We start from the raw sequence: 17,181 nt of genomic DNA, 5'->3' as shown, positions 1-17,181 counted from the left end.
TGTATGGAGAAGGTGCTGTGACTGGTCAAACGTGTCAAAAATGGTTTGTGAAGTTTCGTGCTGGAGATTTGTCTCTGGACAATGCTCCACGGTCGGGTAGACCACTTGAAGTTGATAACGATCAAATCAAGACATTAATTGAGAACAATCAACGTTATACCTACATACAAGAGATAGCCTACATACTCAAAATATCCAAATCAAGCGTTGAAAATCATTTGCACCTGTGACCAAAAGTGGGATCCGGCTGCTCGCCATTCAAAAGCCAATAAAGAGACCAGGGTGGTAGAAAGGAGTTTGTTTTATTTTGGATGCTGGCAACCAGTGGGGAGGGTGGATGCCTGTCCAAAGGCTGACTCCCCCCACTGACAGTCAGTGGGCAAGAGCTTTTATAGACAGAGATTGGTGCTACATGCAGAAACAGCACAGTCAGCTCTGACACTCATCTTGAAATTGGTCATCCGTGGTCTGACCAGCATCATCTTGATTGTTTTAAGTACAGTTAATCTTCAGTTCCAGGGTCAGTTGATTCCCGTTTCCTTGAGGGCAATTCTTAGAATTGTGGCAGCTTATGTCTTGGCTACAGTCTGGTCATCATATAGTTAACTTCTTCCACCTGGTGGGGGTTTCAGTATCTGTAGGACAGCTCACAGGATAGGGCTCAGAATATTATCTACAGTCCTTGAGGAGGAACTAAAAGTCCTTGACTATGCTTAATGACTAAACTATTATTATTTGGTCTCCTTTGACTGTTTTCCTTTCTGTCTGCATATTCTCACTTCTCTGATTAAACTTACTCTTTGGCTAAAGTTTTTCCACAGACAAAAGGCAGGCAGAGATGAAAATACAACCCTCAGAATAGGAGAAAATATTTGCAAATGAAGCAACTGACAAAGGATTAATCTCCGAAATTTACAAGCAGCTCATGCAGCTCAATATCAAAAAAACAAACAATACAATCCAAAAACGGGCAGAAGACCTAAATAGACATTTCTCCGAAGAAGATATACAGATTGCCAACAAACACATGAAAGAATGCTCAACATCATTAATCATTAGAGAAATGCAAATCAAAACTACAATGAGATATCATCTCACATGGGTCAGAATGGCCATCATCAAAAAATCTAGAAATAATAAATGCAGGAGAGGGTGTGGAGAAAAAGGAACACTCTTGCACTGTTGGTGGGAATGTAAATTGATACAGCCACTATGGAGAACTGTAAGAGTCTGTCATACAGAGTGAAGTAAGTCAGAAAGAGAAAAACAAATACTGTATGCTAACACATATATATAGAGAATATATATATATATTTAATGGTCATGAAGAACCTAGGGGCAAGATGGGAATAAAGACACAGACCTATAGAGAATGGACTTGAGGACAGGGAGAGGGGGAAGGGTAAGCTGGGACAAAGTGAGAGAGTGGCATGGACATATATACACTACCAAACATAAAATAGATAGCTAGTGCGAAGCAGCTCGGTGCTTTGTGACCACCTAGAGAGGTGGGATAGGGAGGGCGGGAGGGATGGAAGCGCAAGAGGGAAGAGATATGGGGATATCTGTATATGTATAACTGATTCACTTTGTTATAAAGCAGAAACTAACACATCATTGTAAAGCAATTATACTCTAATAAAGATGTTAAAAAAAAAAAAAGCAGTCAGAGGAGGCAGTCAGAGGACATGGTGGGGAAGGACCATAGGGTCCTGCTCCATTTCACACCAGCTTGGTTACATTAATTGCTTTGATGTTTGGGTCCCACATAAGTTAAGTGAAAAAAACCTTCTTGACCATATTTCCACCTGTAATTCTCTACTTAAAAGTAAAAAAAACTTTCCATTTTTAAAACAAATTGTGATGGGCGATGAAAAGTGGATACTGTACAATCATGTGGAATGGAAGAGGTAGTGGGGCGAGTGAAGTGAACCACCGCAACCACACCAAAGGCCAGTGTTCATTCAAAGAAGGTGATACTGTGTATATGGTGGGATTGGAAGGGAGTCCTGTATTATGAACTCCTTCTGGAAAACCAAATGATTAATTCCAACCAGTGGCCCAATTAGGCTAACTGAAAGCAGCACTTGATGAATAGTATCCAGAATTAGTCAACAGAAAACACATAATCTTCCATCAGGATAACACAAAACTGCACATTTCTTTGATGACCAGGCAAAAACTGTTACAGCTTGGTTGGGAAGTTCTGATTCATCCACTGTATTCACCAGACATTGCACCTTCGGATTTCCATTTATTTCAGTCTTTACAAAATTCTCTTAATGGAGAAAATTTCAATTCCCTGGAAGACTGTAAAAGGCATCTGGAACAGTTCTTTGCTCAAAAAGATAAAAAGTTTTAGGAAGATGGAATTATGAAGTTGCCTGAGAAATGGAGGAAGGTAGTGGAACAAAAGGGTGAATACATAGTTCAATACAGTTCTAGATGAAAATGAAAAATGTGTCTTTTATTTTTACTAAAAACTGAAGGCACTTTTTGGCCAACCCACTCAATAAACATTAACTATAAAACTATTTAAAATATTCTCATGTAACTCTTCCAATATATTATAAACAGTTCCATTGGGAATGTAAAGTTAAGTCACATTAAAAAATATGAACTAAACACTTAAGACTATATAAAATGCTAGTCTTTACTAAATGTTAGGTTACTGCAGAAACATTTAATTTTTTTAGGGTACTAAAGGACCTCCTTTCATCCAAAGTTCTGTTCTAATATTTGTCTTCATTTTCTGGAACTGCATTTTTAACTTTAAGCCATGGCACACAATATATTTAGGAAGTTTTAGGCTCTAATTTTCTTCTACTTCTTGTATTTCTTCCATTTCTATGACCACTGAGCAAGCATATTTCATTTGGTTGTCACTGAAGACTGTTCTATGTGCCTAATGTTTAGTTCTCACTTTTTAAATTCTTGAAATGTATTTGCAAGGTCTTTCATTTATATACCAGTGATGTTTACCAGAGACTCTGCCTGCATATCCACTTTTCATCCCTCCAGACAGCAGTGGCCCACCAAGGTAGGCAAGGATGGAAAACTTCAAATCTGCATGAAAGACTGAGAGATTCACTGAAGCTGTGGACCCACTCTATGCTGTCTTTACCTGAGGGTTGTATTCTTTTGTTTTGTTTTTTAATCAGGTAACTATTATGATAAGGAATATAAATTAGAAAAACTATAGGGAATGACAATCAAGACATTCAAAGCTAAATGCAGATTGACATTCATATACTATGTAAGTTAAAATGTTGATTACAAAGGAGAGTTGGGAATTTGAAATATTAACAAATGCATTTTTTCATCCTTGTAATTCTCTTTTATCAGCTACTCTCTCATTATTTAAAATCACAACAAAGGAAGCTGAGGTTTACGGTCCAAGAACATGAATACAAACCCACAAACACACACTCGTGCAGAATTAAAAAGATAACAAATGAGCTTTGAACAGATTTTATAAAACCTAAGGACAGACAATAGCCTGGAAAGCCTAGACTTTAAATCAAACAAGAGTTCATAGAAGTGGGCAGGAGGTCGTTAAGGGAGAAAAGGTGTTGAATTTCAGAATAAAAATATAGAAAGATATTCCAATGCAAATACACAGAGTCCCCAGGTATCAAGAATATTTTAGTAAAAGTGAAAGAAGAACAGTAGAGTAAGTCCTAGAAATTCCTTGAGAAAGGTACCTACAATCCACTTGGGTAGGAAAGAAATGGCCCACTTCCCCACTGGTAGATCAGGAAGACTACAGAACTTGCCTTGAAGCTCTGGGTCCTGCCTGGCGGGGGCCCTTGAGTATCACAATATCATAGACTGAGTCTGATTTTCAGGGACTGGGGCCTGGCAAGTCTTGCTTCACTGTGTTATGGGAGAAACAGGATTCTTCAAACCTCTAAAAAAGGGCAGAGATGGAGCTTTTAGACCAAAAGAACCTGTGATTTGCCTGAGAAAGATGCAGATTGAATAGAAATATTGACCATCGGCCAAGGCAGTTCCAAAAACAATGCAAAAGATGCTAGTACAGGACAAGAAAGACCCGATGAAGTTGACTAAATCCAAGAGAATATCAGTAGGAAACAGGATAAACCAAGCAACAGTTATCCCCTCTACCACCAAGCCAGGAGCACTTAAGCTGGGGAATGGGCTTCTCTGCCCCTGCCCCACCTAAGTACTTCCCTAGGTGGTACCCAGTACACAAAGTGATTGGGTTAAGTTTATCAAGTTCAAATCTTAAATGTATTAAGTTTAACCTAGATTGGCAAGAATTAGTATTTCATCAGCAGAAATGAGGTAAGTAGAATTCAGTTTTAGAAGAATAAAGAATATCCGATTTTTAAGAGAAGCACATTGGTGATTATAAAATCCATACTTTCTCCAATTGCTATTGAATATAGCTTTCTAATACTCCTCCATGTCATGCTGTAAAACTGTTCTGAGCCTCACTCTCTAGAAGTCAGGATTTTCAGATATTGTGTGTTTCAAGTTACAGATCTTACCATTCAGAAAAATTATGGCTCATTTCTTCTTCAAATAGTGAAAATAGTCTTCTAAATTATATGAAAGGAACATATCTCCTAGGAACAGAAAAAGTTACATGAAAATTTTTTACAAATAGAAATGATAAGAAATACTTTACACATTGTTTTCATATCAACATGCCTACCAAGTATGTTCTGGAACTGTCATCTGTAGTTATGTTTTAGGTCCACTTTCTCTGAGGGTTTTGTGGTATTACCTCCAAACAGTGGACTAATATTGTATTTTCTTTTGTGTATGTGCAAACATTGCATTTAGTTTTCCATTTTTACATTTTGCACAGCTCACTGATACAATATGAAGTGTTTAATTGCTTATTCCTCAACTACTGAAGTATATACTTTCATTATAGCTTTAAATTAAATAGTTAGAATCAAAGTTATTGCTTTTTTAATACACATATGAAGTTATCTACTCCAGAGTTTGTAATAAGTAACAACATCAATGTACATGCCAACTAAAATTACTTGAGTAAAGCATCTCATTATAACGACAGAATACCAGTCTCTCCTTGGGATGTACTATAAATATTGAGTGGTATTAAACTTATATTTAATATCCAGAAAAGTATACCTTGATTAAACTTGTATGTCTTTAGATAATAGTATAATGTCAAATTATTATGTATATATTCCTGTGGGTTTAAACTACTTTTGTCTTCTGAAATAACAGTGCTTTGCCTTTAGTTCATATATAATAATTTAAAAATCTAAAGACATTGAAAGAATTGACATTTGTATTATATTATTTTATAGAATTTTTAGTCTCCAAAACTGATAGAAACTTTGTAGTGTCTAGTATCAGCTATGCATGAGTAAAGTACTTTCTGTCAATTTAGGTTTTAGGTCCATTTTTACTAGTGTTTGTAAATTCAGTGACTGTATGCAGTTATCACTAAGTTAGAGTTTCTGCTGCACTCATTGGGTCAGTTAAATATACACTGTGTGCTGGAATTTAATCTTGTCACATCTTTACCTAGTTAATGACCAGACACTACAGGTAAAAAAATTAATAAGAAATTGTTCCTGATTTATAATCTATGTGCCAAATAAGTACTTTTAAGTGTATTCTAACTAAATATATAAAGACACTGGTTACAACAATTAAGGGAGCAATTAATTCTGGGGAAGCAAAGGAAGAAATGATGCCAGATAGAGTCATTTTGGTTGTAACCAAATTTTGCAGCTGCTACTCTCTAGACAACCTTAGGAGAGTTACAGTGACTTGCTTCTCCCTCAGTTTCCTCAGTTTGTATAATAGGGCTAGTATTAGTTCCTACCAACTAAGGGTTGTGGTAGATTAAATATAGTAGGTATAATACAGTTAACATGGTGCCTGACTGGCACATAGTAAGGACTAATAGATGTAGCAGGAGTAATCAGTGTAGAGGTGTAGAAGAAACCACTAGTATTAATGCTGTGGAACTAGCAAGGCGGAGCTGTGCCTCAACAAATACAGACCCTGGGTCACCTGCTTCCAAATTACCCTGTAAAGGAGGAGGTGCTTTTTAAAAAAAAATGTATTTCTAAGCTCACTGAAAAATTATATCTGCAGACTTCACTGAAGCAGAAATACTGGTGGTTAAGACTTGGAATTTTGGTTTTTAGCAAGATTGTCCTGTGACTTTCATGCTTGCCTAAAAGTGAGAACCACTAACACAGTATATTAAAAACACCAAATATAAAACTCCAGAGACTATCAGCATTTAGAACTCAGGAAAAGGAAAAGCAGCCCAGCAAGCAGATGAGTTGCCACAGATGTAGATGGAGAAAGCAATCAATACAAGAGTGCAATCTTAACATTCAAGGGAGAAAGAGTTTTAAGAACACTCACGGTTGCCTGTCTCTTATTCTTCAATTCTCTCTTTGAAAAGCAAAGAGAAATATTTCAGGCATAGCCAAAAACAATATAAGTATTTTTATATACCTGCTACCAATCTAAAAACTAAAAATCACCAGAGTTAAGTCTTTTGTTATCTCCTCACAATTGCATCTTCTCCTCTTGACGCTCTTCTAATCCATGTGACCAGTATGTTAAACATAGCATTTACTATTTTCTGCATTTCTTTATACTTTAATACATATCTATGCATCCCTTATCAAAATGCATATTTTGAAGTTAAATTTTATAATATGTCTACTTTAAAATTAATTTTCACTCAATATTTTGTGAAATCAATCCATGGTGATGTATTATGGCTTAGGTTCATTTTTCATGGTATATTTTAAATTATATTTTATGAAGAGTATACAATTTGATAATTCTATCTCTTACTGATGTTTAGATCATTCTCTGTGTTTTCTATGCCATGAATATTCCTGTTTCCTGTGTACACGAGTTTATCCATTCTCATTGTAATATTGTTTTTATTGCCAAATGCTCTCCATACTTACACCAGTTTACATACTCATAAAGACTATATTTTTAGAAGACAGTTTTCTGTAGGTCTCTTGCTTTTTTGCATAACATATGTGCAGAGGCACTGTCTTTTTATTCCAGCCTATCTTTTCAAGGTTATTTGCATAGCAAACATCCTTAGAATATAGAGACCTCCCCCTGGAACAGAGGTAAAGGCCATTTAATATCTAGTATAATAAATATAATGTCTCCCTCTTGGGCAATGGTTAGACAGGCTTGGGTGCTGTCAGTTATAAAACACTAAGGTCCCTTAAGCTCAGGGTCCTACAGATGTGATACAAACAGAAGGCATGTGCAGAATCCAATTGGGCACTTCTGCATCACCCTGTGGGAATTGGGAGGCAAAGGGAACCAGTTTGAAAGTAAAGCTTGTACTGTCTGCTGTGTCAGGAATCCTTTCCTCTGACTCAGTAGTCTGGATTCTTCTCCTTGTGCCCATGATACTGTTGCAGGCTAACTTGTTAGCTTGTAAGTAGACTAAAATCTCACCCATCCACCCTCTCTCTGCTGCTCCAGGTTCTTGACAGGGATAAAGATTCTCATTGTTTTATATTTGCAACAAACCTTAATGTTGTTATCTTTATAAGCTTTTATCTGGGAAATAATATTGTGGCTTTAATTTTCACTTCCTTGATTCACCGTGAGGCTGAGACTTTTCTCTAATTAGTTATTTGGGCTTTCTCATTTATGAAATACCTGTTCCTATTAGGCTAATTTTGCTATTGAATTCTTTTTCTTATTTAGTTATAGGAGTTTTTAATATATTCTGATTAACTGTATTTGTTCTAAATATCTTTTTTCAAGTCTCTGCCTTTATTTTACCTGTTTAATGAGGAGCACTGATGAGAAGAAATTTTTATGCTAAAATTTTAAATTTAATATTAATTTCAAATTTAAGATTGGCTAATTTATCAATCTTTTCCTTTACTAATTGTACTTTTCTATTCTAAGAAAGTAACACCTTACCTGAGGTCATAATGACATTCTTCTGTGTTTTTTCTAAATGATTTAACTTTTGCCTTTTAAATTTAAGTATTTGATCCTCCTGAGACTGCCTTTTCTTTTTTTTTCCTTTCATTATAAGATATGCGATAGGGATTACATTTATGTATTTTTTTATATACATAACCAGTTGAGTGGTTTATATTTTCATGTCTTCTATGTGAACAACCCCACAAATCTATATATGGGCTTTCTGTTCCATTTCATTATTTTATTTGTCATTTGTCTAATGCTGTGCTAATAGCACATACTTGAGATTTTCATTTCCAGAAATATAGCAGGCTAGGCTATATAATTAGGATTAACCCACCCTCAGAAAACAAGCAAATATATAAATATATGAATATGTATATATATACACATTAACATATGTAGTGTGTGTGTGTATGTATATATATTTTGGCAGTGGTGAGGCAGACAGGATTGAAAACCCAAGGCCTGCCCAAAGCAAGGGATCATCTCCACTTTAATCTGTGACACCAAAGGGCTTCATATTCAAAGTAAAAGTGAACCATACTATTGATGCCCCTAGGAGCATATCAGAAACAAAGGTACATCTCTAACGGAATATAACTTTGTCCTAGGCCCCAAGGAATCCCCAGCAGTAGTATTTTTAGCCACATGACCAACACACAGTTAAAAATACCAGGAACATTATTATTTAATTCTTTTAATTTCAGGCTGGACAGCAGCGATGGTGGGAACAGGAGATTAAAATAAATGGGAATATTCAAAAGGGAGAATTAATTACATATAACTTGACTGAGCTAATTAAACCAGAGGCTTATGAAGTCCGACTGACTCCTCTCACAAAATTTGGAGAAGGAGATTCAACAATTCGTGTCATCAAATATAGTGGTAAGTAGCTTTTCATTTAAAAGTATTTATTTGCATACTAAACTCTCTAGAAGGTTGTAACTACCAAATTTAGACACAAAATAAAACTTAGCGTATTGACTTTCTGGGTCATTAGCCAAGTGAAAAAAAAATCCCACAATACTTAATCATCATAAATTGTAATATTTGATTATAAATAGAGATACTGAAAAATGCTTAATTAACATTGAACCTAGGTGATAATGTCACAATGTCTTTTTATTTTCTATCCCATAGTTGTGAAGCAGTATGTATACATTTTTTTTCAAATTCTTGATGATTTTAAAATTAATATCATTAAGAAATTAGGAAATGTGATTGAATTTTAATTTTTTTTTCATTTTTTAGAGCAGTTTTAAGTTTACAGACAATTGAGTAGGAAGTGCAGGGTGTTCCCATATATGCCTTCTCCCCCTGTCACAGTTTCCCCTATTATTAACATCCTACATTAATGTGGCACATTTCTTACAACTGATTAACAATTATTGATGCATTATTAAAGTCAATAGTTTACATTGGGGTGGTCATTATTTGTGTTGCACAGTTATATGGATTTTGACAACTGTGTAATGTTATTTATCCACCATTACAGTATCATACAGAACATTTTCACTGCTCTAAAATTCCTCTGTGCTCCACCTATTTATCCTTCCATCCCTCCTCCAACCCTGACAACCACAGATCTTATATCTATAGTTTTGCCTTTTCCAGAACGCTGGGTATTTGGAATCATACAACATATAACCTTTCCAAACTGGTTTATTGTACTTAGCAATACACATTTAAAGCTTTTCCATATCTTTTTGTGGTTAGGTAGCTCATTTCTTTCTATTGTTGAATAATATCCCATTGTGTAGATGTACCACAGTTTGTTTTTCCATTCACCTATTGAATGACACCTTAGTTGATATTTTTTTGGTCACTGTTTTCTTTTAGATCACTAATGTTAATGTGTATATGTTAGTGATAGTTTGCATTTATAAACAATATGCATTTAATATTTCTTTACTATTTAAATGTCCTACTTAAAAGTAGAAAATAGTATAAATCTGTGAAAAAAGTTGGTGAAAAACTTTCTAATAGTTCAAATAGAAATAATGTGATTAGATATGATATTATTTTTAACATATACCTGACAGATTAATATTTTATCAGTTGAAATTTATGTACATCTTTTCGGTTGAAATTTATAATATTCAAAGACTAGCTCTAAAATCATCAATGTATTTCTCAAGGTTGAATAAGTCACTGGCAAAATATTTCATATGTGTTTCATTACTTCAGTGGAATATTATTCTTTTTATTATTGATTGTTAAGGTTTGAGTTAAAAAAAGATAATAGAATGAGGTTTTTTGCAGCTGAAGTTCTCCATTCTGTTTAGCATTAAGTAATTTTTCCTACTTAAGAGGGTAACAGTGAATACTGTCTGAAAGTGAAATTATTAAAAACTCTTTAGAATTGTGAAGTCACTTTTCTTCACTCTCATCAGTCAGAGTACACATTGGGCTTTATATATTCAATTTTCATTAAAAATTGAAATATATAGTGGAATATTCATACAAGATCAAGGAATGTAAAAGCATTAGAATCACTGTGTATATTTTCTTGAATATGATTCTTTTAAAAATGTACATTTTCTTGTTAGTGATATAACTATTATTGCAGAAGAGCAATTGTTATTCTGTAATCACCTTAATGATTCCGTCGAGCAAACAACTGGATAACATCCCAGTATACTTTTCTAAATTTTTAGTGTCATATGTTTTTATAAAATATGAATTATCTCCTCCTAACTAGTATTTATGCTCCCTGCCCCTAAGTTGTAAAACTGTAAACTATGTAATATGGAGGGGCATTGGAAACCATCTATTACTATTCATTCCTTTAAAAGATGAAGATATTAAGACCCAGAAAGTTTGTGTCCTGTAGAGTTAAACAACTATGAAATGACTAACTCTGACTAAAACTAGGGCTCACTCCTCCATGACAGAAATCTTTACTATTTGCTAAGTTTAGAAATTATTACAACTTGTCTTACAGAGATATAGAAAATAATCTTCATAAACTCAGTAGTTCTTATTGAAAACTCGGAGGTAACAAATGAAATGAAAAATAAATCTGGAAAATAGATATTATGTTTAGTTCCAACTTTCTTTAATTATCTTTATATATTAGGCATGCTTATTAAAATCTTAAACATTTAATTAAAAATTACTTCTGTATACTATGGACTTGGGTAAAGTATACTTTAGTGTATATAAGCATATAATATATATAGACATCTATAAGAAATTTGACATGCTAGTTTGAAAAAAGAAAAATAGACTCACTGCAATATTTCAAATTTAGAATGGCAAATTTTCACAAGGTTAATTGTGATATTTATAGTGAATTTGATGACTAAAACATTGTAGGAGAAGTCTCAAAATTCAGTCTGGTCACAGGTTACATGTAGCTGTGACATTTCTTAGAACTAAGTTATAATTTAAAGATGCTTCTTTCAAAGACAATATATAAAAATTGTAACTTCATATTATTCTAATTATGAAATAATTTTAATTTTTAACAATTTTCAAATTAAGATATACTGGTACTTTGCAAAAAAGGGAATTATTTTTTCTCCCCTTCAGTGGAACTAATAAATGTATAGTCCCTTCTCTGTGTTATTCATTTCATAATTTACAATGGGGAATGAACAATTAGAACAACTAAAATAATGGGAATAGTCTGTCTTCTCAATGTAGAAATAGTAAAAAGTAATTTATTGAGAAACTAATCACTTTGTTAAAATTGATCTCAGTGTACTAAATTTAACAATTATATATGAACTTATTTCATGCATGTGTGTGTATTTTTGACTATCATACTTTACTAATATGTCCAAGTTTAACAAAAGTGGTTAATGGCAAATACTAGGAATTAACAACAAAGTAGACAACCTTCTGGAGGTTAGATTAACTGTCCAATGGGAGACTGCAATAATGCTTTCTTTTATCCAGAATGGAATTTTCTCTCAGAGTGATAAATGCCTAATCGATATATACAGCTACCATTTTGTCGCTTAGGTTAGACATATTTTTGTTGCTGTTTCAGTAATATTTAAAGTATTCATTCCTCTTCAGGTAGAAGTCAATTGGCACTTGTATTGCAAACACAATTAGTTTTTTGAGATAAATAGTTATTTATTCTGGTATATGAAAATACAATTGCATTGCTTAGAATTTGAAGACTGTGTGTGTGTGTGTGTGTGTGTGTGTGTGTGTGTGTGTGTGTGAATGTAATTAAAGCAGCATCAAAGTAGCTGTTTGTTTGGGACACACATAATGACATAATATGAGGATTGCTTTAGTTTCAGCAGAAATAGATAACAGCAAAAAAAAACTAAAGTGTAATCTCTGTTGGATAATTGCATTCATTGTTAAAACATCTAGATTATAGGTTGTCAGCCTCAGTTTTGATTTCTCGGTTTTGTTTAGCACTGGTTAAGATGTAAAAGATCAGCAACTCCATTCCTTGGAAAATGAACAAATCCCACAGCTATTTAGCATTGATCTTTTGGGTACTTTGAGGCTGTTACTGCTGAGCTACAAAGTAGATTCTATTCAATCCTCTAGAACAAAATGGATTGCAGATATAATTCTTCATGGCCACAGTGGGCAAGATCATTAAGTTTTGGTTAGGCACTATGAGACACTGATTAGACTTTGATTTATAAAAGACATTCAAGCATGCTAACATTATTTTTTGCTTTTCTTGTAGCTCCTGTTAATCCTCATTTGAGTAAGTATATTTTCACTTTAAAGATGGCACTGTATTTGACAATTAAGAAAAATAGAAAATGCATAAACATACAAAGATTATTTAGCAACTGTTCATATTTGGTTTAAAATGGAATGGCTTAGAAACAGTAAAACTGACATAATTGTTAATTTTAAATTTCAAAGGATATGGGTGTAAAGACAAATAATTTAATGTTGATAATTGACTTTTCCTAAATATGGAGCCATTTCCCCAACATGCTTAACATTTGTGTAAACTACAAATAATAAACTGTTGTTTCTTTTGTGGCATTGCATATTATTTGTGTTGCTATTATTTATTTATTTAATTTTCATTCTTTGACTTCTACATTCCACTCATGAAATATTATATTTACTTAGAAAGTTAGTATTTGAATGGTTTAAGCAAGATTTTTCATGGATCATTATTCTATATCCCAATCTTATATGAAGAAGAAGATAATCTGAGCGCCATCCTCTTGATAATATTTCATTTTAAAATTAAGAATTGATTTTTGTCTTCTATTTTGTGTCTAGCAATATATTGTTCTTGTCTAACAAAAGAGAAGAGCCACCTTTATACTTTTACGCATATCCATTCAACATTCTCAATTTCCTATACTTAGTGAAGAAAATGTCCAAATCTTTTTTCTCATTTTACTGTATTCTCTTTCCTGCAATGGCCTTTAACTGATTATATAACAAAGACCAGATTCTGTAACCTCTGTTCTTGCTGTATTTCTTACCAAAGATCCTCTTTTACTCCACTTTTGCATATCCAAATACTAATGCTGAATATTTTTATAGATCTTTATTGTTCACATCTTGCTTCAGTGCATAAAAGTTCATTTAGTCATCACAATGACCCTTTAATGTGGATATTATTACCAACTCTTTGAGGTTCATTTTTCTTATAATGTTTAGCACAAATACTTCTTCCTCCATTAATTATTCCCTCGTTTTGATTTTCCATAACAATTTATCTTCATCTATGTGGAAGCTATTTTTGATTTTCTCATATCCTCCAGTAGACTGTAAGATACTTAAGAACTAAATCTGTTTCTAATTTCTCTCTACATCTCACTATCTTTGTGTCTATCACAGCATCTCATATTTAGCAGGTGTTCAATGATCATTTGCTAAAAGAACAAAAACATGACAGTTTCAAGATGAATTCATGGCATAAATCAGGTTCTCCCTGGCTTCTACCCAGGGTACTATTGCTAATTAGTTACTATATTGATTATAATTCTTTTGAAGGTAAGTTCTCTGACTGCACTTCCAGTAGAAATGTTTAAAAACAGTCGTCATGAGAAGATTAAAAGTAAATACAGTCCATTAATGGACACTTAGGTTGTTTCTATTTCTCATATATCGCAAATAATACTGCAGTGAACATGTGAGTGCACATATCTCTTTGGGGTACTCATTTCATTTCCTTTGGTTATATATTCTTAAGAGGTATTGCTGGATAATATGGTAGTTCTGTATTTAGGTTTTTTTATGAACCTTCATACTGTTTTCCATAATAGCTGTACCAATTTACATTGCCACCTATAGTATGAAACTACTATACTCTTTTGATTACTGTAGCTTTGCAATATATTTTAAAATCAGTAAGTGTGATGTTTCCAGCATTGTTCTTCCTCCTCCTAATTGTGTTGGCAATTTGGGGTCTTTTGTGGTTTGATAAGAATTTTAGGAATATTTTCTATTAAAAAAAAACACACCACTGGCATTGTCATAGGGATTGCATTGAATATATAGATCACTTTGGGTAGTATAGAGATTTTAACAATATTAATTCTTCCAATCCAAGAACACGAGACATCTTTCCATTCATTTGTGTCTTCTTTAATTTATTTCATCAATGTTTCAAAGTTTTCAATGTACAAGTCTTTCATCTCTTTGGCTAAGTTTATTCCTAAGTATTTCATTCTTTTTGATGCTACTGAAAATGAGATCATTTTCTTAATTCCCATTTCTGATAGTTCATTGTTAGTGTATAGAAACATACAGATTAATTCAAGAGCATGATCCCAACTTCAAGGGCTCCACTTCCAGGAATATCTGATATATCTAACCCATTGCAGGGGGAAAAAAAATCGGAGTTTTTATTATTTAGGTGTTTATATCTTTATGCATTGCAGGGAAACTGTACTCAGTTTTGACTTCATTATTTACTAGCTGGAATTAGCCAAAGCTTTCTCCTACATGAGCCTCATGAGTTAGCATTTCTGTATTTTCATAGAGTTCTTATAAGTTTGAATGAAATAATATAAACTATGTTTTTTTTTAGTTAAGGATAATTTTAATTTTGTATCTAGTGGAGATTATAAACTCCATTATTTACCCCCCTGTTTCAAGCAGCGTCCATCCCAGTAAGAAAATCTTTTGATACCTAGAAACATTACTACCACCCTCATTTCAGGGACACTTAAGGAAAGCTCTCAGTGAACTTGTTGTTGGGCCTTAACTCAGCATGTGGTTGGCATCCAAGAAATCCCAGTCCTTCCACAGGGTCTTCATAAAGTTCTCTTCATTACTTTATTTCTAGTGAATTTCAAGCACCTGGCAAATCCACATTCAAATAAAGCATGAAAGATAACTACTTTTAAAAATAATTTGCCATTATCTTCCCCTAAGTAAACTTCCATTTGTGCAAATGGGTATACGTGAAAGCATCTCGAGACATGGAGTGAAAAACTGTAACCTCAAGGTATACAGCTTTAAAGTGCTGTTGGGTAAATTAATAAAGATCTTTTTCTAATTGACAGTTTTGTTTGGATTGTACCTATACTTCAACAATGAAAGTTGGGGAAATTCTTCAGCCATAATTCAAGCATGCATTGTATTCTTTAATTTCAATTATCTGGATATTTCAGAGGAAAATGGTTTGGGTTTAAATTATTAAATAAGAGACTGATTTACATATCAAGATTCTTTTTCATTTTCATTAAAATTGAAGTAGTTTTAAGTTTAGTCATCATCTTGTGCATTATTTTGGCTATGGTGCCATTATTGCAATCTTGCATTATTATTTCTGTATAATGTTTTAAATTTTTCTTATAAGAATATTGCAATATTTATATTCATTTAATTTATCTTATTTATTTTAATTAAAATTTGTCAACAGGAGAATTTCACTGTGGATTTGAAGATGGTAACATTTGTTTGTTTACCCAAGATGATACAGACAATTTTGACTGGACAAAGCAAAGTACTGCAACAAGAAATACAAAATATACTCCAAACACTGGACCTAACGCTGATCGTAGTGGCTCCAAAGAAGGTATGAGGGTATGAAATGTTGTGTTCATAACAATCATACTCCAGCGTTGGACTTTTTAGAAATGCTGTTAATACGAAATGAAAGATAATGTTTAGCAATAGATTTGAAGATTTTGGAATAAAACATGAAATTTTTGTGTACCATACAAATAATTCAGATATTTCCAAAGTCTGTAATCATTAATTTTCACTCAGATCTCACTGACATATATAGAGAGTTTAGGAATTTTTTTTTGATAATTCATGTCTAAAATTCCAATTTTGTCTCAAGTTTTTATACATTTTAAACAATTTTATCTTTATATAATTTATTCTTTATATTATGTTTGTATATATAGATTTTATAAATGAGATGCAGACTCTCCTATCAATCTTTACTTTGTATGAAAACTCTAAAACTTCTCCGTGATTTTAAATTTCATGTTGCCTAATAATAATTTGCTTAAACATTTTATTTTGTCTTTTTAAAGGTTTTTATATGTACATTGAGACATCTAGACCCAGATTGGAAGGAGAAAAGGCTCGACTTCTCAGCCCTGTTTTCAGCATAGCTCCCAAAAACCCTTATGGACCCACGAACACTGCATATTGTTTCAGCTTCTTTTATCACATGTATGGACAACATATAGGTGAGATGGAAATAATTACTATGTTTATTCTAAAGTAAATCGTAACTCAGAAGAAAAAGGTTCACAAACACATAGCATGAAATCAATTTTAGTCAAAGAGTATCATCATTGACTTTTAAATGGCTTACCAGCAAATTGCAAAATAAGATGCTAAGAATGTTCCCCCATCATGTCCTAATTTCCCAAATTTATATTAAAATTTGAAATTTGGGTGCATTACCTACCTCCTCTAGAATCCTAATTGAGGCAGACCATCAATAGGTTAAGTTCTTTATGAGATCTTCTTGGGAATTAATACCAGTATAATTTACTCTGTTTCTTTCCAAAGAAATTTGCTTGAATAATGACTCAGTGTATATTAATGACCATGAAAAGAAGCATTGCCATACTTGGAAAACAAGTGCTTTTAGCACTATCTACACATTTGGAATATTGGTGATAGTTTCTTGTTTATAAAGTATGCCTAACACACCTAGTAGGATTTAAAAACATCCTTGATCCTGAAAAACATACGAATATGAAGACACACTTCCTGCCCTTAGAGACCTTAAGAATAACAAAGGCTAAGATGAGTAAATACGCAATCATGCTAGACAGAATACCATATAACCTCGAGAACGAACCTAACAAA

The 17,181-nt window shown here is 33.1% G+C and overlaps 1 protein-coding gene across 1 annotated transcript in view; it reads left to right on the top strand.

The window, feature by feature from the left end:
- Positions 1-17,181, top strand: part of MDGA2 (MAM domain containing glycosylphosphatidylinositol anchor 2) — an 835,318-nt gene that overhangs the window by 780,951 nt on the left and 37,186 nt on the right. The window contains exons 11-14 of the mRNA XM_024118322.3: positions 8,655-8,832; positions 12,611-12,631; positions 15,767-15,922; positions 16,392-16,550. Coding sequence (XP_023974090.1) covers positions 8,655-8,832; positions 12,611-12,631; positions 15,767-15,922; positions 16,392-16,550 — 514 coding nt within the window. The remainder of the gene's footprint in view (positions 1-8,654; positions 8,833-12,610; positions 12,632-15,766; positions 15,923-16,391; positions 16,551-17,181) is intronic.

Source organism: Physeter macrocephalus, chromosome 11 (genome assembly GCF_002837175.3).
Source record: "Physeter macrocephalus isolate SW-GA chromosome 11, ASM283717v5, whole genome shotgun sequence".
Taxonomy (NCBI): Eukaryota; Metazoa; Chordata; class Mammalia; order Artiodactyla; family Physeteridae; genus Physeter; species Physeter macrocephalus.
Note: the sequence above shows the minus strand (reverse complement) of the source record. Positions and strands in the feature narration are given on the sequence as shown.